The following is a 23,357-nucleotide window of genomic DNA, read 5'->3' as shown; positions in this document are numbered from 1 at the left end:
TTCCAGTGCCCAGATCCCTCCCCAGGGAGGGGATTCCTTGTGTCTTGATGTGTTTGTGAGATCCCAGCCCTGCTGTGGCTGAGCTGAGGGACAGTGAAACTACAGGGTGCATGGAACTGTATTTGTTTTTCCTTTCAAATAGTTATTAAAAAGTTCCTAGAATTAATTGATTTTTACAATGTTTTGTGTTCTTTGATTTTACTTTTTTTTTAATAAAGAAAAACACAGATGGTTCTTTGGGTTTATATCATGAGCCGTTTATTATGACCTGCAAGTACTTGGAGAGTGGAGAAAACCAGTGGGGGTTTCATTCTTGGACTTGTTACATGAAGTGCTGAGTTGTCCTTCACTTGTGTTTTACTCTCTGGATGTTTTCTTCAAGGGAATCCTTTCAATGCAGCACTCAGAGTGTTCTCACATTACTTTTCCTGGGTAATTTTAGGGGAATGATCCCAGAAGTACAGAGTATCTTATTTCCCCTACTGGCTTTGGTAGGCTTAGCCTGGAGCAAGCAAGGCTTCATTAGCACTCTGATCACTTTTCACAGACATGTCTGGCACTTATTGCAGGACAGAAACATTCAGTTGTGTGGCTTTTCAACAATATCTGATGGTGCTGCTTTTGGAGATCACTGCTTTTGTAGGATTGTGCTTTGCCTAAAAACCATTGCACTGAAGCAACCACACCAAGTCAGGAATTGCAGCTCCTGTCCTTATTCCCATCTGGTGGTGCATTTGTTTTTTCTAAATCACTGCAACTTAATAATGATGAGTGCCCTGAGAGCATTTCCTAGTGAAGTACTAAGTTAGCACTAAAGCTTGTGATCCCAGGAATGCCATTCTATTGCTCTGTTGTCAACCTTTAGAATTCTAGCTTAAAAGACTTTGTGTGCTAAGTAATTATCTTACTTATTGCAGCTTCTTTATAGGGGAATAGTAGATATTCTTGATACCTTCTGTTAAACTTTCAGAATTTTTTCTTCTCTAAGAGTCCAAAAGAATGATTTCTGTGAAAAGTGGTTCTATACATTTGAAGTTCAGTTGTCTGGACTTTGTTCTTAATTCTAATTTCCCTATGGGTATACATTTTGCACAGTACATAAAACATCACTTAATGGTTCAGTGCAGAGAATCTTACAGCCCAGAGGATGCCACTGTGACTTGTCAGAACACTTTTTGTTCCTAACACCCATTTCTCACAACCCAGAGCTGAAGGCAGTCCTGTCACCTGGTGTTACCTTGGGCAAAGGTCTGTTTCTCCAACACTGTGGGAATCAGGGGATACAGAATTTCAACCATTAGTTGCTCAAAAAGCAAATCTTTGTATTTTAGTTCCTGAGGTTTTTCTAGTCTAATCCACATACGCTCCTCTGAATTTTTTTGGGGATGAAAATCTGTTATAAACAACTCACACTAAATTAATTTCAGCTATTTTAACTATACATGAAAGGCATTTTTTAACATTCAAATCTGAGCTCCGTATTAGCCACAGTGAAGAAAATTAACTCTACCCCAGCCCAAACCAGCACACATTTCAGTGCTCCTGTAAAAGCTACTTGAAGCAGTATTAAAGTGTCTTTCTAGGTAACAAGTGTAGCACAGAATCACAGAATTTTTAGGGTTGGAAGGGACCTCTAGAGGTCACCAAGTCCAAGCCCTGCTCAGGCAGGGTCACCTGGAGCAGGTGACACAGGTATGTGTCCAGGTAGGTTTGGAATCTCCCAGAGAGGGAGACTCCAAACCCTCCCTGGGCAGCTATTCCAGGGCTCTGCCCCCTCCAGGAAAACAAGTTCTTCCTCATGTTGAGTGTTTTAGTTTGTGGCCATTGCTCCTTGTCCTGCTGCTGGGCACCACCCAAAAGAGTCTGGCAGCATCCGCTGACACCCCTTGGAGATATTTGTATAAAGAAGCACTGGAGACTGTGCTGAAGTACAGCAGCAGTGTGCTTTCCCAAATGAATTCAGTGTTGTGTGTGACACAGGCTCTCAGTGCTGGGATCCCAGCTTCAGGTTGATCCAACACTCCTGAGCTTTTCACACAGCACTCCCACCTGCAGGATATCCTTGATCCTGCCTCTGCTGCTCACTGGGATCCTTCTCTGAGCAGATTTTTTTTCCTGCCACTAAAATGGCAAAGAAAGATTTTTTCCCTTCATTTTAGTGAGATGAAGTGGCTTGCAGAATTCTGTGTCCTTCTAGTGCAGAACTAAGTGTCAGGAGCAGGGGCAAGGGAAATGGCAGCAGTAGCTGGACCTCTCTCTCCTGGTGGCAGTGAACAGTTAAAATGCTCAAGGCTTCTCTTGAAAATTGTGGTGGTGGCCACAAAATACTTTGGTAACAAATGGAGGCAGATACAAAACCTGTAACACAGGTTAATGCCTCTACAAAACCAAGTGTCCACAGGGCTGTTTCCCTCTTTAAAGCTAAAGGAATGTTATCAAACTTTCTAAACCTGTTTTCGAAGTCAGGAGGAAAATTAGCTCAGACACAGATTCAAAGGAATGCAGAGAGTTAACAGGAGTACACTCCAGTATGGCATTTGTAAGCTGGGTCTTCCAGTTGAGAAGAATTTACCTTGTACTGGAAGAGTATTTCAGGAATAGGTCTGTGAGGGGAAGAAAGAAAAGCAGGATGCCCAGCTGGCATTAAGAACAGCCAGAAGGAATCTGACTGATGAATTAAATGGATTTAAATTTATGGAAGTTGCCTACCCTTTACAAAGGTGACCATTCAGGTTTCCTTGCCAAAGGGACCATTAAGAATTTGTGTAACTCCTTCTGGTTTTTCCTGTCCCAAAACAGTGATGTGGTTGTGGGTTTTTTGAAAACTGTTTTGACAAAGCGAATCACCTCCTTGAAAACAGGATCAAGGCCACAGGTGAGAGGACAATCCCCCAGGCAGATTACAAAAAAAGCACTACAGACTCAAGTGTGATGGCAGAGCATGGCTTGGTCGGTTCTGTCGATGATGACATAAGGCTCCTGGGCCTCACTCACCGGTGAGTTACAGTTCTGCAGCTTCCCTTCACTGCCTCCAGCAGAGTCACGTCCGGGCTGCACCAGGCTCCTGCCCCGTGTGCTGGTCCTGCCCCCGTGTGAGGGCTGCACATCAATGCTTTGGGGGGGGATGTAGGTGAGGTTGGGGGGCTCTCGAACGTGCCTGAAGCACTCGGGAGCTGGGTGTGCCTTAGTAGGATCCACAAACAGTCTCTTGCTGTCAGAACCAGTAGTGGAATCCTCCGTGTGCCCAGCAGTGCAGCACAGACCTGAAGATGGCTCAGTGTGTGAAGCTGCTCTCTTGTGCAGCTCAGCATCAGTCAGGTATGTATGCTTTATTTGGGAGTGAGTAAATTCTCTAAGGTGCCTCTCACTTGTTCCTGCATATGCCACTGCCTCAGGCTGGCCAGTTTCCTCTACTGGATACATAAGGTCTTCCTGAGCATCCTTGATTTGTAGTTTTGTGAAGGTTAAAGACAGCTCACACACATCCTCTTCCCTGGGGATGCTACAGTTTTGGGCAAAGTCCTTGTAGGGCAGAGACTTCAGCTCAGTGGGTTCATCACGAGGGGCTGGGTCTATGCAATTTATGGCATCATTAATTTCTGCTTCAATTGATTCTTCTGGGATTTCTGGAGCTTCGAACTCCAAGGTGGTTTTGTTGTCACAGGAGCTGTCAGCAAACATGGCGAAGGCTGGGGGGCCGCTGGCTCCTGGGGACAGAGGCGCAGGCCCCAGCGCTCGTGCAGCTGACTCTGCAGCCACTGCCAAGGCACACTCCTCACTCAGACTGGCTCTTGGCTCCTTTTCCAAAGCCTTTGGAGAGAGATTCTCACTGAAAATCGGTGTTTGTCCTATGACAATGTCACTATATTTGATCAGGAAGTCCTCGCTGTCAGAGCACTTGCCTGGGAGATGCATGGCGTTGACGCCTTGCCTTTGGTGCTCCTGGAGGCTGGTGGGAGATGCAGCAGCTGCTGACTGAGCCACATCCCCTTTGATCCTCAGATTCCCAGCAGCTTCAAAGGATACAGCACAGGTAGCTGAACACTTCTGCTGGGGAGCAAGGCACAAAGGTGTCTCACTGTTCCCTTCATTTTCCAGACTTTTGGTGTCTCCTCTCTGGGGTATCTGATCTTCCTCATCCTCCTCTCCTTGATGCCGATGTGTTTGTGTTCCCTGCTGCTGCAGGCTCTTCTCCAAATTGCCATGTTTTTCTTCATTTGTCACTTCGAGGATGGCTTCACACTCGAGTCTTGCCAGGAATATTTCAAATGCAGTCTGCTTCATTTCCTCATTGTTTCTCTTTTCGACAAGTGAAAACTCTGTCGCTGTAGTTGCAACATAACCTATTTTCTCCAGGACTGCTTTCACAATGTCCTCTGGGAGCACTGGCTGGATGTAGTAGACAAAATTCCCGGTGAAGGTCTGGAACAGAATGCAACATAGAAAAGCTGGTGAACACTGGGGGAGTGGGGTGCAGGGAAATGTGAAAGAGTTGATTTCCTAAAGATCAAAAATACTTCAAAACTTGCTTCAAAACATACTTCAAAACTGTGTTCCTAGAAGTCTGAATTTTGAATTGCAGTGACTGAGGCTTTTCTAACAGCACTATTTTGGCAGCCTCTCGAGCATTGTAGCTTTGCTACAGCACATCACTTTCAGTGTAGATTTTTTTTTCCTCACCTTCCCAAGGCATCTTCTGAACCTCAGGAATTAGAGATCCTTGGTTCTACACATATGACCTTTTGTTTCAAATTTAATTATCCAAACAAGGGTCGATCTTTAATTAAGGACATTACTCCTTATCACAATTTATATAAAAATCAGACCTCATAGTGCAATTATACTTCTCTAATTCATTCTGTATATGATACTCCCTTTCAATTACCACGTGGAATATTTTTCATTTGTAGAGATCGAGACTGGCCTGCTATCCCAGCATACATCACTGGTGGACCATGTAGCGTGGGAAGACTTACTTTGCTAACACCCAGTGCAAAACTGCTTGCTTTTATGAGACATAAAAGTAAAAGGTCTATTCTTCCATAGAAGTCAGATTGTAATGATAATTTTGTACCCTTCCAGTTTAAACCTGCTGGGGTCTTGGCTAGGAGTACTCGTATTCAGAAAGGAAGAGAGTAAGAAAATAATTTTAATCAAACTAGAGAAACTCAGAAATAAACCTTATGTGTTCTGCTGAACCTAAGCTTTTTAAACAGAGGTTCACAGAATGAATCACTGAGGTCTTTTCCTAAAGAAACAGATATGATGCATTCACTGTTAATCACATTTCTGAGCTGCTGACAAGTCTGTAACATTTTCTTACAGACTCCTGCTGTGAACTTCACTACCCTTGAATTAAACTGCCATTGTTTGAAAGCACCTTTCTGCAGAGAGACTATTCTAAAAGAAATATTGCCCAAACACCTCTCTTTGCACAAGCTCTCTGAAAAACAGCAATAAAATGCTGCTGCTTTGCAAAAACTTAAAATTGTTCAACGTGTGCTTGGTTTTAGAGCTACTCCAGGCACGAGGCCTAGTTTGTAACCTGGAAGTGGTTTTTGGTTTTGTCTGAAACCCTGTGACAGGAGAGACTGTTCTGAGCTAGGCATGACCAGCTCCTGGCAAGTCAGAACAGAACAGAGGTAGGAATGCAAAGTCGCAATTTCCAGGAGTGGGGTACCTTGTTTTCAGGCTGCCCAGCTTGGGACAGACCAAAGCTGACCCCTGGGCATTAGTGTCACAAGCAGGAGGTTCAGGAGAACAAAACTGACCCCCAAAAATGCCACAGTAAAATTCTCACATAAATTTGTCAAGCGTGTCCTGCGCTCCCCTCTTTTTGTTTCTTCTGAAGTGGGGGCAGCTGCAGGCACTGCAGGGACATCAGAGCAGGTGAGAGGCAGGACGTGGGAAATACTATTCCATGTATAGCCAGTAGCTTTTTATCACATCTGTATGTACACAAGGTACTGGTTGTTCTCCAACTTGTGCCTTGCAGCAGAATTACTTCAGGCCTGCAGCAGGCTCTCTTGCACTTTGGGTTACCCACAGTGCAGCCTAGGATTCTCGTGTTAGGAAAAGCTGAACCCACAAAGTGTATACCTGACTATCTTATGCTTTGCCCTGTTTTAGGGAGATAAATGAGAAGAACAGGCATCTACTGCTGACTGAGAATCCACATGTGAGACCTAAGTGCAGGAAGAAGCAAAGGCTTTTCCTCACCAGTACCTGTTGCCAAAGCAAGGGAAGTAAATTTGCATTTGGGTGTTTGGGGATTCTTTTAAATTTGGGATGTGTGAAGATGGCTGTGTCATGTGGGCAATGGGACGTGTTCAGTGTGCTGGGGAAGTGTGGTAACTGTGACCACCCTGCTGCAAAAAGCAACAGCAGTTCCTCTTTCCAAGGGGCTTTCCCTGCCTACTCCAGCAGCTGCAGGCTCTGAGCCGGCATGAGAGGCACTGGCTCACCTGGCCTCTGGCACGAAGCCACTGGAGATGGCCACTGCTAAAAACATCCCTACTTACAGGCAGATTTTGGTTAAAGATTAGTATGATGACAGGCAAAGCCTTTCAGAGTAGCTTTTACCTTCTCTGCTGTCTCACCACAGCCGGGAGGCTCCGTTCCCAAGCCCCGGAGCTGCTCAGCACTCCCGGCCTCAGCGAGGACAAGGCCTGGGAAGGCCAGTGAACGTCTCTGAGCACACCCGCTTTGCTTTGGGCACCCCGTCCCGAGCAGGATGTGCCCCGGCCCCGCTCCCAGCACCCTGTCCCGAGCAGGATGTGCCCTTGACCCCGCTCCACCTCCCGGTGCCGCTGCCGAGCCCCGGCCCGGGGAAGCGGCCTCGTAGCTCCGGGGCGGGCTGCAGTGCCGTACCTTCAGGGAGCGGATCTCCCGGCGCCAGGGGCACAGCAGGAGGTTGACGCAGAGCAGCTCCAGCAGCTCCAGCGCCTTGAGCAGGTCGCGCAGGGCGCGGCCGCCCCGCGCCCGCCGACAGCGCTCGGCCACGCCGCGCACGTCCAGGGCCCCGCGGCGCCCCGGGCCCAGCAGCCGCCGCGCCCGGGCCTTGAGCGCGGGGTCGGCGCAGGCCGCGAGCTGCCCCTGCGCCGCGCGGGCCGCCAGGTGCGACACGTACTCCCGCAGCAGCGCCGGCTCCGCCATGGCGCCAGCCCGCCCGCCCCGCCCCGCCATTGGCCGGCGCCGCCCGCCCCGCCCCGCCATTGGTGCTCCCGCCTGTCAGTCAGGGCGGGGGGCGGAGCCCCGCGAACCGAAAGTGAAAGGCGCGAGGGTGGTGAGGGCTGGGCTGTGCGCGGGGCGGGAGGTGAGGTGAGGTGAGGTGAGGTGAGGTGAGGTGAGGTGAGGTGAGGTGAGGTGAGGTGAGGTGAGGTGAGGTGAGGTGAGGTGAGGTGAGGTGAGGTGAGGTGGTCTCGGGGTGCGCAGCGCCAATTCTCACACCGCACGAAGGTGTTTCTGTATTCTAACCTGATTTGTACAGGCGGGGAGCTGGTGGTAACTCAACAAAGGCTTGCTGATTACAAAAACTTTACGCTCTGTACATTTTAAAGAGGCATTAGCATTCATTGGTCACAAATTGTATAACTTTTGTGTTGATTAGTACTCAGACCTCTCTTTGCTGGTTATGTCTCTCTCATGCTGATGGGCCCTCAGGGGTGATTTGCCCTGCATTGGGCTCTGGGTCCATTCATTTTCAGTAGGTGGTCACTGAATTGGTCGTTATCTCCCACTGCTGGAATTGTCATTCCCTGGATACTGCTCAATCCTGCTGATGCCACTCCTGGTGGCTCTTGGCCAAACAGCCCGTTCTCCTTGGAATTATCTTCCCTTTTCCTATAGAAGATCAGCCAAGCATGCAGAGTTTACAGTACAATTGCTGCCTGCTCTGCTGGAGACCACCTGAGACACGTGTGATCCCGGGGCCTGTTCTGTTCCTCCTGCTGGAAGCTGCCTCTGGATCCCTGCACTAGGTCTGGGTAACAGCTGAAAGAGTTTGTGTCTGCTGTGGGGGCTGACAAGTGTCCTGCAACGGGTTAAATGAGATCTGTGTCTGCTGTGGGGGCTGACAAGTGTCCTGCAATGGGTTAAATGAGATCTGTGTCTGCTGTGGGGACTGACAAGTGTCCTGCAACGGGTTAAATGAGATCTGTGTCTGCTGTGGGGACTGACAAGTGTCCTGCAATGGGTTAAATGAGATCTGTGTCTGCTGTGGGGGCTGACAAGTGTCCTGCAATGGGTTAAATGAGATCTGTGTCTGCTGTGGGGGCTGACAAGTGTCCTGCAATGGGTTAAATGAGATCTGTGTCTGCTGTGGGGGCTGACAAGTGTCCTGCACTGGGGTTAAATGAGATCTGTGTCTGCTGTGGGGACTGACAAGTGTCCTGCAATGGGTTAAATGAGATCTGTGTCTGCTGTGGGGACTGACAAGTGTCCTGCAATGGGTTAAATGAGATCTGTGTCTGCTGTGGGGGCTGACAAGTGTCCTGCACTGGGGTTAAATGATATCTGTGTCTGCTGTGGGGGCTGACAAGTGTCCTGCACTGGGGTTAAATGAGATCTGTGTCTGCTGTGGGGGCTGACAAGTGTCCTGCACTGGGGTTAAATGAGATCTGTGTCTGCTGTGGGGGCTGACAAGTGTCCTGCAACGGGTTAAATGAGATCTGTGTCTGCTGTGGGGGCTGACAAGTGTCCTGCAGTGGGGTTAAATGAGATCTGTGTCTGCTGTGGGGACTGACAAGTGTCCTGCAACGGGTTAAATGAGATCTGTGTCTGCTGTGGGGACTGACAAGTGTCCTGCAACGGGTTAAATGAGATCTGTGTCTGCTGTGGGGACTGACAAGTGTCCTGCAATGGGTTAAATGAGATCTGTGTCTGCTGTGGGGACTGACAAGTGTCCTGCACTGGGGTTAAATGAGATCTGTGTCTGCTGTGGGGGCTGACAAGTGTCCTGCAATGGGTTAAATGAGACCTGTGTTCGCTGTGGGGACTGACAAGTGTCCTGCACTGGGGTTAAATGAGACCTGTGTTCGCTGTGGGGACTGACAAGTGTCCTGCAACGGGTTAAATGGAGGTTGGATCCAGCATTTAGGAAACACACCTGTGATCCAGGTGCTTTTCTCATCTTGACTTTTGGAATCTGAATTTTCAAGTCACTACCTGTAGCCACCATGATGTGGTGCACCTGTGTGACTTCACAAATTGCTAAATACTCTCTCATATGATTATTATTATTTTAATTCACAGAAGTCTATGGTTATAATTTTATACAGAAATTATTTCTCTAGTTTAAGGAGGGGAATAATTTGTCAGACTGTACCAAGACCACTTAGATCAGTTTGATGTGGTTTTCCTTCAGGAAATATATCTTTACTCACCTTGCTGTGCTAAAAAAATGATCTGTTGGAATATTTCTGGGATGATTGGCCTATTATTTCCTGGATTTTCATCTTTCCCCTTGGTGATACATTGCCATTTTCAGTATCCTGACTTCAGTAATTTGACTTTGCCCTTCTTGAGCTTGGAGACTGACTTGTCCCCCAGAGTAGGAGGGACCTGACTGCTCCAGGGCTTGTTCCTGTGATCTCTGACAAAGGTAAAATCCACATGTAAGTGACTGAAGCACAGTGTTGCTTCCTCAGCAGTTGCTCAGTTGTGGGTGGTCCCAGAGTGGTGACATAAAAAGCACAGAAGCAAAGCCAAATATGTGTATGTTCTTTACTAAAAGTTCTGTGTAAGATCAGTATACTAAAAATTGAAGCAGAAGAGATGACTACAGAAATACAGGGTTGTTATCATGTAGCAAGAAACAGCATGTCCCGTTTTCTTTCTGATTTTACTCATGCAGTAAAGGAAAGGCTTGTATTAAGCCTGGGTTTTAGCACTGGTATTAGAATTATGCAAGGGTTTAGGATAATATCTGATAGCTGGATATGAATTTCTCAAGAGCAACGTCACTCTGCCAACTTTTCTGAGATTTATCCAAGATCTGCAATGTTTCCAAGAAATGAAAGCATGTTCTTATCGCACCGAAATTTCCACGCTTCCAGTAGTAGCGTTGGAAGCTGTTGGAGCAGCTTCACAGCTGCAAACTTCTCTCTGTAGTGTTTTACAGCTAAATTTTTTCTTTCTAGTGCTACCTGTTTGGGTTGGATTTATAGGCTTTCCCACCCCCTGACCCTCCAGCTTTGTTGGATATCACTCAGTTAAAAAGATTAACAAGAGTAGAAAATGCTAAACCACTCCTGCAAGTGATCGTGGTAAGATGTTACAGAAGGCAGCACACTCTGCTTTTAATTCACAGTTTGTTTTTTAGTTATATGTGTTTGTAATGGATGACATAACCCAGGTATTCAGTGGTAACTTAGAAAAAAGCTACAGTGTGGACATGTATATTTTGGTTGGCTCCCATATCCGTGTGACAGAGCAACTGGGATTATTTGGATTATTCTGTGATAACAGGATGACAGGATTTTGTGGAGTGGTCCATGCCACAAGAGGGAGCAGACAGATGTGTGTAAGAAATGCTGCCAAACCCAGATCACAGTGCCAGGGACACTTAACTGATACAGAAGGAAGGAAGAAAGACTTTGATTTGTTTTCTATAATCTTACCAATGCATTGCTAACATGAGGTGAAATGCAAATCTCCCATTTTCATCAGAAGTCTACTTAACGTCAGCTTGTTTTGTAAACCACAGATACAGAGTTGGTGAAACAGGAAATCCCTGTTAAAAAGGTTAAAAGCCAAACATGTCGAAAGGGTTTCCCCCTGTTCACAGAAACTGAGCAGGGACTTGTCTGCCACATGTGAAAAGCCCTCTGTGCCTGTCTTCAGAAAAGCCTTTGGCTTGGTCATGTTACTTGGAACAGCCTCACTTTCCAGAAAAAAAAAATCACATTTCCCTTCTAATTTGGGTTCATTAGATTTCCCCTGCAGCTCCCCCTTCAGCAGCAGCCTGAAGGAAGCCGGTCCTGGTGCCTTGCCCTGTTCCAGGCAGGTCTGCAGGAGCTGCAGGCAGGTGCAGCCATGAAAGCAAATCCTATTCTGCACAAAGCACCCCTGTACTTTCTCTCTCTACTGATTCTCCTGCCAATAAATCCGACTGGGGCATTTCTCTGCTGCTTTGCATCTCTGGCCCCTCATAGGTGCTGGAGAGTTTTGTTTCTCTTATTGCAGGGTACTTTGCACACACAAAACTGTTTAAACTAATCCTTTATGGAGAGGAGCAGTTCTCTCTGTTAAAAACACAAGTGTGAAATAGAGCCTACCTTCCAGCAATGCCTGCCAGCAGTTTTGCAATGCTAAATAGTGAATTTTTGTTCTTTTGGGTATAGTATACTGAGAATATTGAAAATCTTGCTGAACTGCAAAAGAATTCTTTCATTTTAGCAAAATACATATTTACTGTCATCTACTTAGCAAAAAATGCATGCTTACCTTATATCTCATCATGTGCATATGACTCAGTAATGGTACAATTTATATAGCAGTAAGAACCATATAATTACTTCCCATCTAAGTATTAATTATAATTGTGTCAATCTTTGGAGTGTTGAATGATGATTACAGTTGAAAATTATTCAGTATTTACAGAAAATCCAAGTGCAATTTTAATAATTTGCATGATGCTTCCTTTTAAAGACCGTTATATATTTACTATACCCAGCTTTACATGTCCTTTAGTGGGGATAGAAAATGACATTTTCTCAGTGTAAAAAACTTTTTTTTTGTATTTTAGTGAAAATGCTTCTAAGAGATTTCCTGGAGATGAGCCTGTGATAACTCTGATGCCCTGACACAGCTCCTTGGCTCCTGTCCCTGGTCCCAGAGGGAGCCCAGGCTTTGTGAATGCCCCAAGGACTGGCTGGAGCTCCATCCCTGTGTGTTGATGTGCTGACAGTCACTTCTGCTTCCTCCTAGCACCCAGACTTACCCAGGGGTTTTCCACAGAACTTAAAAACGACTTAAAAATCTAGAGTGCAAACTAAGAGCTCGACTTTCTTGCAGCAACATGCTTCAAAACAAGACAGCAAAGAAGTTTTCCAACAGTACTGTCCCAAGGAAAGCTCAGGGCTGAGCTCTCCTTGCTCTCCTGTGGGTTGTGTGTCCTCAGCCAGACACACAGAAGCTTTCAGATGAGGAATGGAACTTTCCAGGTAGAAGTGAACAGTAGGATCCAAACTTTGTTTTGTTCAAGCCAATAGATGAAACCTCCTTGGCCGCCTACTGCTGGATTTCAGGGCTGGCCTCTAGCCTGAATCTTGCAACTTCTTTTTTTTTTTGCTGGGCCATAAAGAGGAAGTGGGGGAAGCAGATCTTCCTGTCCCACACCTGGATCTTCCCCAGCTCAGGGTGAACAGGCAGAGCCTCAGGGGATGTGCTGTCTTTTAAACGTGTATCCAGCCCTGGGAGCTGTGCCCAGCAGGCGCCTGGGGCTTGGCCAGTGGGCTCCTGGGAGGGGAGAAGGAGCAAGGGGTGCCCATGTGTGTCTGGGTCCCTGCTGCCCTGCCCACCCCAGAGCCAGTGCCCGTTCTGGGAGCCCCTCTGTGCCACACTCGGTCCCCTTTGGCTGGGCTGGGGCAGGGGAGGCTCAGTGGGAGCAGTGAGTGCTGCCCTGGCCATCCCTGGGGACAAAGTGCTGCTGTGCCCTGACCCTGCTGTGCCTGTGCTGAACTCCCAGCCCCTGCACCCACTGCCCTGGCACACCAGCTGGGAACCCACAGCCTCCCAGTGTCCTGGGCTCACTCGTTGGGTTCCTTTTCCTCTTCCATCTCTCAAAGCTGGGCACGCTCCGGGGTTCAGAACTGAGGTTCTGTTACTGTGCCTAGCCCAGCATCTCTTGTTTGCATCACACTCACATAGTTCCCAGAGGTCACTGTGGTCACACTGTAACACACAGGCTCCTTATGGAAGGAGGGACTGGTTTGTGCCTGGAAATGCAGCTGTCTATGGGAACTGGCTTGAAGCATCCCCTGGGACTCCTGTGCCCTTCCCTTGGCTACAGCAAGGCCCGTGAACGACATGCAGCTCCAGCCTGCACAGCTGTGCTGCAGCTCCTGCTGGTAAAGCCAGCTGGAGTTTGGGGACCCACTGCCATCTCTTCACCACTTGTGGGTGGTTTCTCTTGAGGGAGACTTGCAGCAGGCTTTGCAATGGCCTGGAAAGCCTGGTACCAAAGGAATAATATGAATATTAAAATATTAGTATTCTTTTTTCTTTTGCTTCTACATGGTACTGATAATAATCTTTTTTTAGGCAGTGCTTTGCCTACTGAAACACATAGTTAGACAAAGAATTATTTTAAAATGCTTTGTTGTCAAGACACTGAATGAGATGTACTAGTGGCACCTACAATGACAACAAAATGCTCTTCTTTTCCCTTCTGCTCTAAAACATGCAAAGTATCATAAAATCAACAAGTAGGCTTGACTGGATAACACTGATCTTCATTATGAGTGGCTGATTTCAATGGGTTTTGCAATGCTCCAAAAAGGTCAGAGGCACCGCTTGTCTCTGCTGCTCTTTTATGCTGTGTGATGCCATGGAACACCTTGAAGCACAAACAGGGAAGTTTAGGTAAACTTGCAAAATTCACTGTAAAAAAAATCCCTTTGTATCCCTGTTTAAAGATATAAAATTGGTAAAACTTCCAGAGGGTTTTATTCTTCCATTGGTCTGAGTTCTTCAGAAGAATTGAAGGAAAGAGCCCCTTTCATTCCCATGATTTGAGGTCTGATGGCCAGTGGGAGACTGTTCCCTATTTCTGTTGGAGCAGGTGTGCCGGGGCTGCTGTGCTCACACGCCGCTGTCCCGTGCAGGGGAGCAGCCTCCACACTGGGAGATGACCGAGATGGCTGAGCTGGGCTGCTGCAAGTCCTGCAGCCTCACTGCATAATTTGTAGCCCATCCTGTAGTCCCAGATGCTGCTTCCTCTTCCTGGCTGATATAGATATTTATAGATATTTCATTTCTTTGGCAAGGGTCCATAAGGGAATATGGGGGGGGATCATCTGTGGGAATATATATTTGTGTTGCTCCTGGCCCCACACATTCGTCGTAGCTGAAAGAAAAAAGGAATATTCATTAGATTCCTGGGAAAAATCCCATGGTACATTATTTCAGCATAACAGAGGCAGGTAAAGTCAGAAGAAAAGGAGTGTCTGGTGTTTTGGTCCTCAGCCCATATCCTTGCTGACCCTGCCATGTGAGACACTCAAGAATATAACACTTAAAACCACCCAGAGATAATCCCAGAGGGACACAGTCACCATAAGTGCAGTGCAGCCAAGGCTCATTCCTGCTCTCAGCTGCTTGTAAGAGCCAGGTTAGAAAAATCTGGGGGAAAAGGAAGTGGCGTTGCTGTTTCAGTTGTGAAATGAGGTATGGAGAGCTCTTGATGGAGTCTCTAGCAGATATCACTGTGTGCTGTCCTGACTCCAGGTCTCTGGAGCTCAGCCAGCACCTGCTGGGTGGGCTGCCTGGGTGGAAGGTGCGTACTGCCAGGGGCAGCAGGATTCCTTGTTGAGCTGCAGAGTTGTGCTGGATAATCTGGACAGACTCATGCTGGCCACTCTGGGGCTGGGCACAGAGCCCATCACATTCCTCCCAAAGAGCAGCACTGCGAGGCAGGTGAATTGGTGGGGTTTCCATGAGGAGCCAGCTCAGGTGTACCGAGGCTTTGTAGCTCTGTCTGTGCCACCAGGCTGGTCCCAGGGAGACTGTTCCCTCCTCACTCTGCTCTGTTCTCTGCACTCCGTGTCCCACTGGCAATGCAAGCAGGCTCCTTAGGTGGAGCTTGGGCTGCACAGCCCGGGGAGGGCACTGAGGGGTACCTGATGAGCCTGGACAGACCGTGAGGCTGTGCTGGGGTGTTCAAGATGTGTGTTGCAGGAAGGGGATGGGAACAGAGGGAGTGGACACGAGCAGGCTCCATGCATTGGCACTGCCCAGCCCTGGAGCCCAAGGCTCTGCAGGGAGAGCACTGTGGCCCCACGAGGGCTGGGCACAGCTGGTGATCCTGCCCTGCTCCCTGGGTGGTTCCCTGGCTGTCCTGGCAGCACCTGTGTGCCCACACACTGAACCTGACCTACTTTTGCTTTCAAACCAGCCCAGCTCCAGGGGACCAAAGGAAGCCCTGTTTTCCATTCCAGGATCGTTTTAAATCCAATCCTGAAGAAGGGAATATTTCCTGTTAAAAAAACTTTGCCTACTGAGTTAACCTGAAAAACATTTCTGCTGGAGCCAGACAAATTAAGAACCTATTTCCTCAGCCACGCTAACTGCAGGGCAATTAAGATCTAGGATATTTCCTGAAAACTGGGATCTTTAGCATGTGTCTTCTCAGCAGACTGCAGGCACACACTCTGCTCCTGTACCTGTGTTACTGCCAGGCTAAACCAAGCTCCCAAACCTCAGTCTGGGTGATAGAAATGGTTCTGGGGAAAGGGAGAGGTAAGAAAGTGAAATCATAGTGCTACATAACTAAACTCAAATAGCCACGGGTGTTTTTATTTTTACCTCCACTTCATCTTACTTTTATATTCATCAGGAAAATGGCTTTAAATTCGGACTAGAAAATTGCAATTTCCCCATCAGAAAATAGTGTTGAAGAACCTAAGTCTGTTCTGAAAACCCTGAATAGGGCTGCTAGGTACTTCAGAAAAGTCCCAGCCTGTAGGAAGTAGAATTGTTTTTTTTTACAGCATGTGGAAAAGATTTCACTCCAGCTTCTGCTGAGCACACTGAAGCTTTCAAACATACCTGGTAGTCTTTTAAAAGTTTTTAGACCTCAGTCAGACATTGAGGACCTGACGTCCTCAATGCTCCTTGAGCTCAGTGAGGGTAAAGGAACAGCCACTCTTTGCAGGATTCCTATGAGCTGCATCTTTACTTAATTTACATTTTGCTGACCCGAAGCCCAGTGAATTTATTTAAAATCTCTCCACAGGTTTTGACTGACTTAATCAGGCTAACAGAGAGCACTTACTGGGTCTGATAGCACAGGGGAAAAGTTTCCATTCAGAAAATCCCATGGTAATGTGAGTTTCAAGGTGGAAAATTTGGAAACTTTTTGCAAAGACACCAAAGGGAAGATGTTTCTCTGTGTCCTGATTCTGGGAAACCTGCCACTGACCTAAAGGAGAAATAGGCACAGTGTGAACTGTTTGTTGCTGCTGTTACCTGATTATCTGCATTCCTCTGCCTTGGATTTAATTTAATGTCTTTCTTGGACCACAGCTCGGCTTTGTAGAACTGAACTGCTGGCTGGAATAAACAGGGAAATGATCCCTTGGGAAGGAGACTTTTAAGGGTCAAGTCATATGGGTGCAAATTATGGGAGTGAAGAATTGGCATTTTAGTGTTTTGTTCCAAATATCAGTATATTTGTGTCAGGGCATTTTTTTCCTTCATACATATGATGGATAAAAACAATGATCTCTTTTTCTCCAAAAGCAAGTAATGTTCTCCCCCCTCATTTTTGGCAATTCGGATCACATTTTAAAAATTGAATAAGGTAGTAAAAAACACATGCCAGACTTTCAATTAAAACAGCTTTCTGGCAGCTTCACAGCTGTACCTACATATTGTTGTGGCCATGGGGAGAATTACAAATAATTCAAATAGTTGTGGGGTTTTTTTTAAATAAGTTTTTGTATTTTGTTATGTTTATGATCTTGATGTTCATTTCCTGTGCTCTTTTCTATGCATGGGATCTTTGCTTGTAGAGCTGACATTGCAAACAGCTCCTGCTCTGTTTCTGCAGATAAGGTTCCTAGCACTCTCTGGTGAGGATAAAATGGAGATGAATTAAGGTCATAAAAGAGACTTCAACTTTGAATTTTTTCCTTACTTTCCCAGCATTTTGTGGGTTTTTTAATGTATTATTGGGTTTTTTGTTTGTTTGTTTGGGAGTTTTGTTTTCTTTGCTTGTTTGTTTTGTGGTGTGATTTTTTTCCCCTCTAACTGCTTAAGTACTTTGGTTGTGCTTTCAGACTGCTGTTATAGAGGTATTCCTGTAGGATAAATAATGTATTATCAACACTACAAGCGTGAATTTTATTTTGCAGTCTCTCCTTCAAGGAGACCTTAATATGAAAACTTCTATGACTTTACAAGATCTTTTTTATTAGAGAATCTATGCAAGTATTGTAAGAAATAATATCCAGTTGGACAGGCATCCACTGTCCATGTATGGTGGTGGTTGGAAAACTGTTCCTCAAAAGATCTGAAGGATTAAAAATTGTAAAAAAATCGCAATAGCAATAATAGCAATATTAGCAATCATTTCTTGCAGTTGATTACCAAATGTTGGTGTGAGTGATGCTGGACTGAAGCCTTACTGTCATTTTAAAATAAAGCCAAACCCTGATCCCCAATATGGAGCTAAATAGGCAAAAAGATTGGGGGTGGGGGTGGGAGGCTTGGTTTTTTTTTTTTAATTTTGTATTTTATGTGTGAGTTTTTTCTGGGCCAGATTTCTCCTGGTTTAGCTGCCTCAGTCAGAAGCTCCCAGTTTAGTCAGGGGGGCACCAGGAACACCAGGGAAGTGGAAAGGGCAGAGATGGAGGATGGGGAAGGTCTGACACTGCAGCTCACAGGCAGAAATCATCACATTGCAACCTCAGGAACTGCTAAGGAGTGATACCTACACAGAGATGTGTAGTGTGTGTGTGTACATATATATATATATTTATATGTTTATCTATATATATATATTTACATATATATATGTTTTGCAACTGAAAATGCAGGACCATGAAGTGGAAAAACAAAAATACTTGTTCATCATTTACAAAACCCACAACAATAGTTATATTTTACCTGTCAGATTCACTTCTGTGAAGATATTGGACATGTAAAAAGTAGCTCAAGCTTGAAGTTCACTACAGCACTCCCAGGAAAATCCTTTTAGACAGGAAAGCAAATGCTTTTGGAAAGTGTTGTGTTACCACAACATAAATAATGGAGCACAGGAACTCATTACACTGCATCTTGTGGATGCCAGCCCTGAAAAAATCCTTGGCTACAGTACTCGTGGTGAATCCACTTTAATGCATTGCTTTTTAAAACTTGTGTTATCTGGAGGTTCAGTGTCTTGCAGGCAGTGATGAGAAGGAAGGGGTTTCTGACCATGAAATGTGCAGCTGTCTGCCTGGTTTTGGGCCTTGTTTTTTGTTATAATACCTGCACTGTTGTCGTAGACACACTATTGAGTTTCTAAGGGATAATTTCCCTGGGAAAAGCAAGGAAGGGTGATGTTGGTTAATATCCTACTGCAGGTAAATGTGATCTGCAGAGAGGGGAATGTTGCTCAAAAATTACAGCAGCTCTCCAGGATGACCTTGTTGACTCAGAGCGTGGTGGGGGGGCAATAACTTTGTGAATTTGTCAGCTTTCGTTGCAGTATCAGGATGGGTTTGTTGCCAAGGAAACCCCAAAGAGCTTATTTAACTGGCTGTCATTCAGAAATTAGGAGCCACTCTCTGGGGCAGGAAGAAGGTTCTGCTGACAGAATTTTTTAAGATGCAGACAACAACAAGTGAAAAACGGCAGAGCTGGGAATGAAAAATTCTTTGTGCAATAGATGTCTTGTGGTTCACTTTGTTCATTTGTTGTATATTCTGACTCTGCTAAAATTGCTCCTCTTGCATTGTTTCCATTTTGGTGATGACCTACTGTGTTCTTTTGATAATGGCAAACAGAACCCCCAAATCTGGAACATCCGTGTGCTGACAGGTTTGAGCTGTGATGAAACAGCACAAAGGATGTTTGTATGATGTTGTTACCTAACAGAAAGGCTGAAATTAGAACAATTATGCTGTAACTCTCTACAAGAAGGTTCAAATGAAAAAAATAATGATGTGCTTGCTGCCCATGTAGGCAGTTCAGCCGATGATGCTGAGCTCTGCCTTCTGTGGTGGCACAGTTTGCTCACAGCCAGGTTTGTGGGAGAGCAGCCTGGAAATCTGTCCATGGTTCCTTTGAGGCGTGTTTTCCTAGAATACATATTTTCTTTGGTGATTTAATATTACCATGAGGAAATGTATCAGTTCTGACAGAACTGCTTCTATAATGACATATGTCATGAGCCAGGATATTTCACTAGGTTTATTTTTGATCCTGACACTTTCCATTTATATACATATTTATTTTAATGTTTTCAAGTAGTAAAAAAATGTAACCCAAGGTATTGTTCAAGAAAACATCTAGGGCTTAAGTAACTTAACCATTGAAGAGACAGGAAATGTGGAATTTAGGTTTTTTCTGCCTTTTTTTCTGTTCATAGTTATTTCTGGAATTTCCAGTTCCTCAAAACTACAACAGGACTATTTGTGTTAATGAGCACTAAAAGGCTGCATCTTTATTTTGCACTCTGTGTCAAGATAATCTTGAGGAAGTTATGACTTTGATGGATAAATATTCCAGATGAAAAATGAAATTCAGTGTAAACTGTTTTCATGAGAACATGTATCAGATAACATTTGAAACTGATACAATACAGTTTCAACATAATTGTGCAGCTTTAAATGATTGAAACAAATGTTTTAAATAAAACAAGTCATTCTATGATGAAGATTTCATATGCTACAATTCAGCCTGGCATTACTTTTATACATAGTGAGAACCACTTGGTCATCAGCAGTATTTAGTCTCTGGATTTCCATAACCATTATACACTAAAGGAGGCTGGGCACTGATTGAGTAACAAGAATCAGTTAAGATAAATAAAAATTTGTAGCTTCCCAAGTCATGGAGTAAATCCACAAACAGGATTCTAAACACCACCACCAATTCTTGCATGTCACCAGACCCTGCTGATGTTTGAAGAAGTTTTCCATTTGACAAGTTTTAGGATCATATTCCTAAAAAGGGCTTTGCTTTAATTATTCCAGGAATTAATTCTGAGCAGGTGAAGGAAACACTGGCTGCAGTACGTAACAGAAAGTCTGACAACTGGGAAATCACAGAAAAATACCCTTTTTTTAAAGTACAGTTATCAAAGATGTGACAGCTTTAAGTTGTGGTTGCTCTGCACGGCACTGGAGATTTCTGGTTAGAAATCCTTGGTGCTTCCCTTCCATCAGGTTTTGCTGCTTTCACTGCTGCAGGGTGCTTTTTATGCACCTGTAGAGTGGAACTGGGACAGGTGTAAAGAGAGGCTGGTCAGAAGGTGCAGCCTCCCTACAGATATTTTTGATGACAGAAAGCGAAGGGAATTTTGTGCCTCAGCCTCCCAACACACAGGCTGAGGTGTGAGAGGATTTTTGACTACAAAGACAAGAAGCAAGAGGAAGGTGTGGATATTTAAGAGGAATGGAAGTGCCACAGAAAGAAACTCTCATAAAATGGCTGTAAACAAAGTTAAGTTGGAATAAGAAGTTTGCCAGAATAATTAGGAATTTACTTGTTTCTATACCTAATACTGATGAGGAATAGCACTGGGATGTGAAGGGAGGGGCTTTTGAGAGTCTGGAGTTTGGAATTTGGAGTTAAAGGAATTGAGAGTTTTAGCTCATGTCGTGATACCTTATGGATTTATAAACCTGTCATATTTCCAGTGGCATTTTTTACCTTATGAACTAAATGAGGGTATTGAAGTAAGAGCTGAGCTTAACCCCAAATGTCTGTCTCATGCTTTGCAAGCTGTCATTGTAATGTGGCAAAAGCTCCTCACCCGGTTTGCTCTCAGGAAAACAGCCTTGGCAAAGGAATACAGCACAATATAGCACCATTTTATGTCAGGTCCCTGCAAGCCTAATTCTGTCTTTCAAGAAAGTCCAGGAAGTTGGTTTGGCTAACTTGCATCCTCAGAAGTGGGGGATGGAAAAGATTGTCTTAGAAAAGAAAGTCCCTTAAGTAGGTTGTGGTTTTTTATATATTTAAAGGGAAATTTTTATATATTTTTATATATTTAAAGGGAAATTATCTGACTTTAAGACACAAGCATTTCCTTTTGCCGTTTTAAAGTAATTTTTAAATTGATTTTCCCATTTAAACAATGCAGGCTGAACATGGTCATTGAGAGTACTGGGATTTGTCGAGCCTAAACAAGACATTTTTCTCTAGAGCAGATCCTATGTAGATTAGGCAGGATGAGCAGCTGAGGAAGAGTGAGCCCACTTAAACAAACAGCCACACAATGTGCTTTAATATGAAAACTGGGATTAAAGGGGCCTTCTTGGTTTACATCATCGTGTGCCCTGGGGGGGGGCATTCCATGTGAAGTGTGGAGAGGACTTTTGTGGTTTCCATTAAAACCATTCCTGAAGCTAAATCCCTGCATCCTCCTGAGCAGTCATTCCTCAGGGATGCTCTGTGTTAGAGGCTCACAAGTCACAGATGCAAAAGGCAGTAACCTTGGCTGCCTAAAGCTCTGGACATACCATTAATATCCAGTTCCTAAGGAGTGAAAAAGCACTTATGCAGTGGGATGAGATGCATTTTCCCTGGCCACAAGGTGAGAAGTTGATAAAATTCCTTTCATGCAGTGAAATCTCCACATTGCTTGGATTTTATTGATTCTCCTAAAGAAAATGTAATAGTTTTTAACTTACTTGGACTTTGGTTGGTACTGTAATTCAATCCATTTAAAACATGGGAGCTCAGTTATTTTTAAAAAGCTTCCTTACTAGATATTTGTAAGAAGATAATTAGCAATGCTCACTAGAAGTGTGGGTTATGAAGAGCTCAGCACAGTGAACATGAGCTCATGATTTCTGTCTGTAAAGGTATTATCCCCACAGAGTCACCAGCGTGATTTCACTCGCACCAGCACAATTAATGTTGAACAAAATGGCAAATATTGGATTTACAGGCTTTCCAGTGTTTCTTTGCAAGTCACATTGACCATGATGATAAGTAAGCTGTGGGAGGGAGATTGTTCTTGTATTTTGTCCTGGTTGGATGTGTTCACTTTGCTAATTTGGAGGGATTAGAATCCTGTGATTTAGAATTGTCAGGAGATCACTTGGATCATCTTTCTCAGACTAAGTTTCTTAGAAACAAAGGCTTTGCCATGTGTGGTAACACAGACTACGAAACATTAACTTCCAGCACTGCTGCAAGTATCTGTACATATCAGAAATGTGCTCTGAAATACAAACCCCTAATATCCTGAAACTGTTTGGTTCATACCTCCTGTATTTTGGTTTTATATTTCTCTTCCACACCTCATGTAAAATCAATGTGACAGATGCTAGCACAGATCTGAGATTCATTAAAAAGCTATTAACTGTCCTAAAGGGATGTTTATGGATAGCAGCACTGTATATTTTGGGCTGTCAAAACAAATTGACCAAATGGCTTCTCTGTAACCACCCTGCAACTATGGCAGGCTAATGACAAAATTCCATGCATGGCATCCCTCTAAATCTAACCTAAAATCTAGTGCAAGAAAATGGTTTGTGGAAGTGTCTGTGGTGATAATCAGACTGAGTCTCAAATGAAACTTGTGATTTAGAGATCAGAGCAAGTATTAATATCCCAAGGCATTTTTCATAGATTAATTTACCAATAACATTTTTTCTATAAATAGTGTTTTATATAAATAGTGTTACTGGACTTCCAGCTGGAGAGGTGGGAGTGGGCAGGCCTGAACAGGGAGCTCTCCCTCAGCCACAGGCATGTGGACTCTGTGTTTCATCAGCCTTCCTCTTAAATCCCTTTTCCACTCATTTTGTTGTTTAAAGCTCAGCTATAAACTCTGACTAAACCATTCTAGACTAACCACCCCTTGGCCAAATACAGGTGGTGTGCTTTCTACTGAAAGCGTTTCTGGAAGTGTGGTTTGGCAGGAATGGTGTGTGAGAGCCCTGGGCTGCACACTCCTGCTCTGGGTGCTGGAATGCTGGTGGCCAGTGGGCTCTGCCAGCACCAGGTGGATAAAGGAAGTTATCCTGGCAGCACCCACTGCTTTTCACTCACTGAATGCTCTCGCTTCAAAGATTTTTCAAAGTTATTTGCCAGTGCAGTTGCTTTCCTTGCTGCTCTTCATTTCTGTTCTGCTGATGCCACAGCTGCATTATTAGCTTTTGGCCATGCTAGTTTAGCTTTAAATTACATCTTGCCCTCCAGGAATTAGGAGGAGGAATTACATTCATTTGGGTAGTGCTACGTTTCAGTAAACCTACTCTTCAAAACATTACTGTATGCAATGAGGTTGATCCCAGGGAGTTAATATTTTAAATGCACAAGGTCAGGTGTGTCTTGTTTCTGCTTCCAGGCCATGTCTGACAGTCAGCTATCCTGCTGTGAGCACTCATCACCCAAAATAATCTCTATGCTCTGATAATTAAAGATACACACTGCAGTGTTATGCCATGCAGGAGAGTGTAAAGGGAGATATACAG

General features: G+C 44.8%; 2 protein-coding genes across 2 annotated transcripts in view; both read right to left on the bottom strand.

Moving 5' to 3' along the window:
• Positions 1-7,155, bottom strand: LOC138117200 (spermatogenesis-associated protein 2-like protein). Its single transcript, XM_069027274.1, has 2 exons — positions 6,871-7,155; positions 1-4,422 (listed from the first exon to the last, which is right to left on the bottom strand). The coding sequence occupies exons 1-2, from the start codon at positions 7,153-7,155 to the stop codon at positions 2,923-2,925; spliced, it is 1,785 nt and encodes a 594-aa protein (XP_068883375.1). The 3' UTR covers positions 1-2,922.
• Positions 7,156-11,582: 4,427 nt separating this feature from the next.
• Positions 11,583-23,357, bottom strand: part of BEAN1 (brain expressed associated with NEDD4 1) — a 56,606-nt gene continuing 44,831 nt past the window's right edge. Inside the window, 2 exon segments of the mRNA XM_069027273.1 lie at positions 11,583-13,854; positions 13,856-14,068. Coding sequence (XP_068883374.1) covers positions 13,668-13,854; positions 13,856-14,068 — 400 coding nt within the window. The 3' untranslated portion in view covers positions 11,583-13,667.

The sequence above is a fragment of the Aphelocoma coerulescens genome, chromosome 11 (genome assembly GCF_041296385.1).
Source record: "Aphelocoma coerulescens isolate FSJ_1873_10779 chromosome 11, UR_Acoe_1.0, whole genome shotgun sequence".
Lineage (NCBI taxonomy): Eukaryota > Metazoa > Chordata > Aves > Passeriformes > Corvidae > Aphelocoma > Aphelocoma coerulescens.
This window is presented reverse-complemented; position numbering and strand designations above follow the sequence as displayed.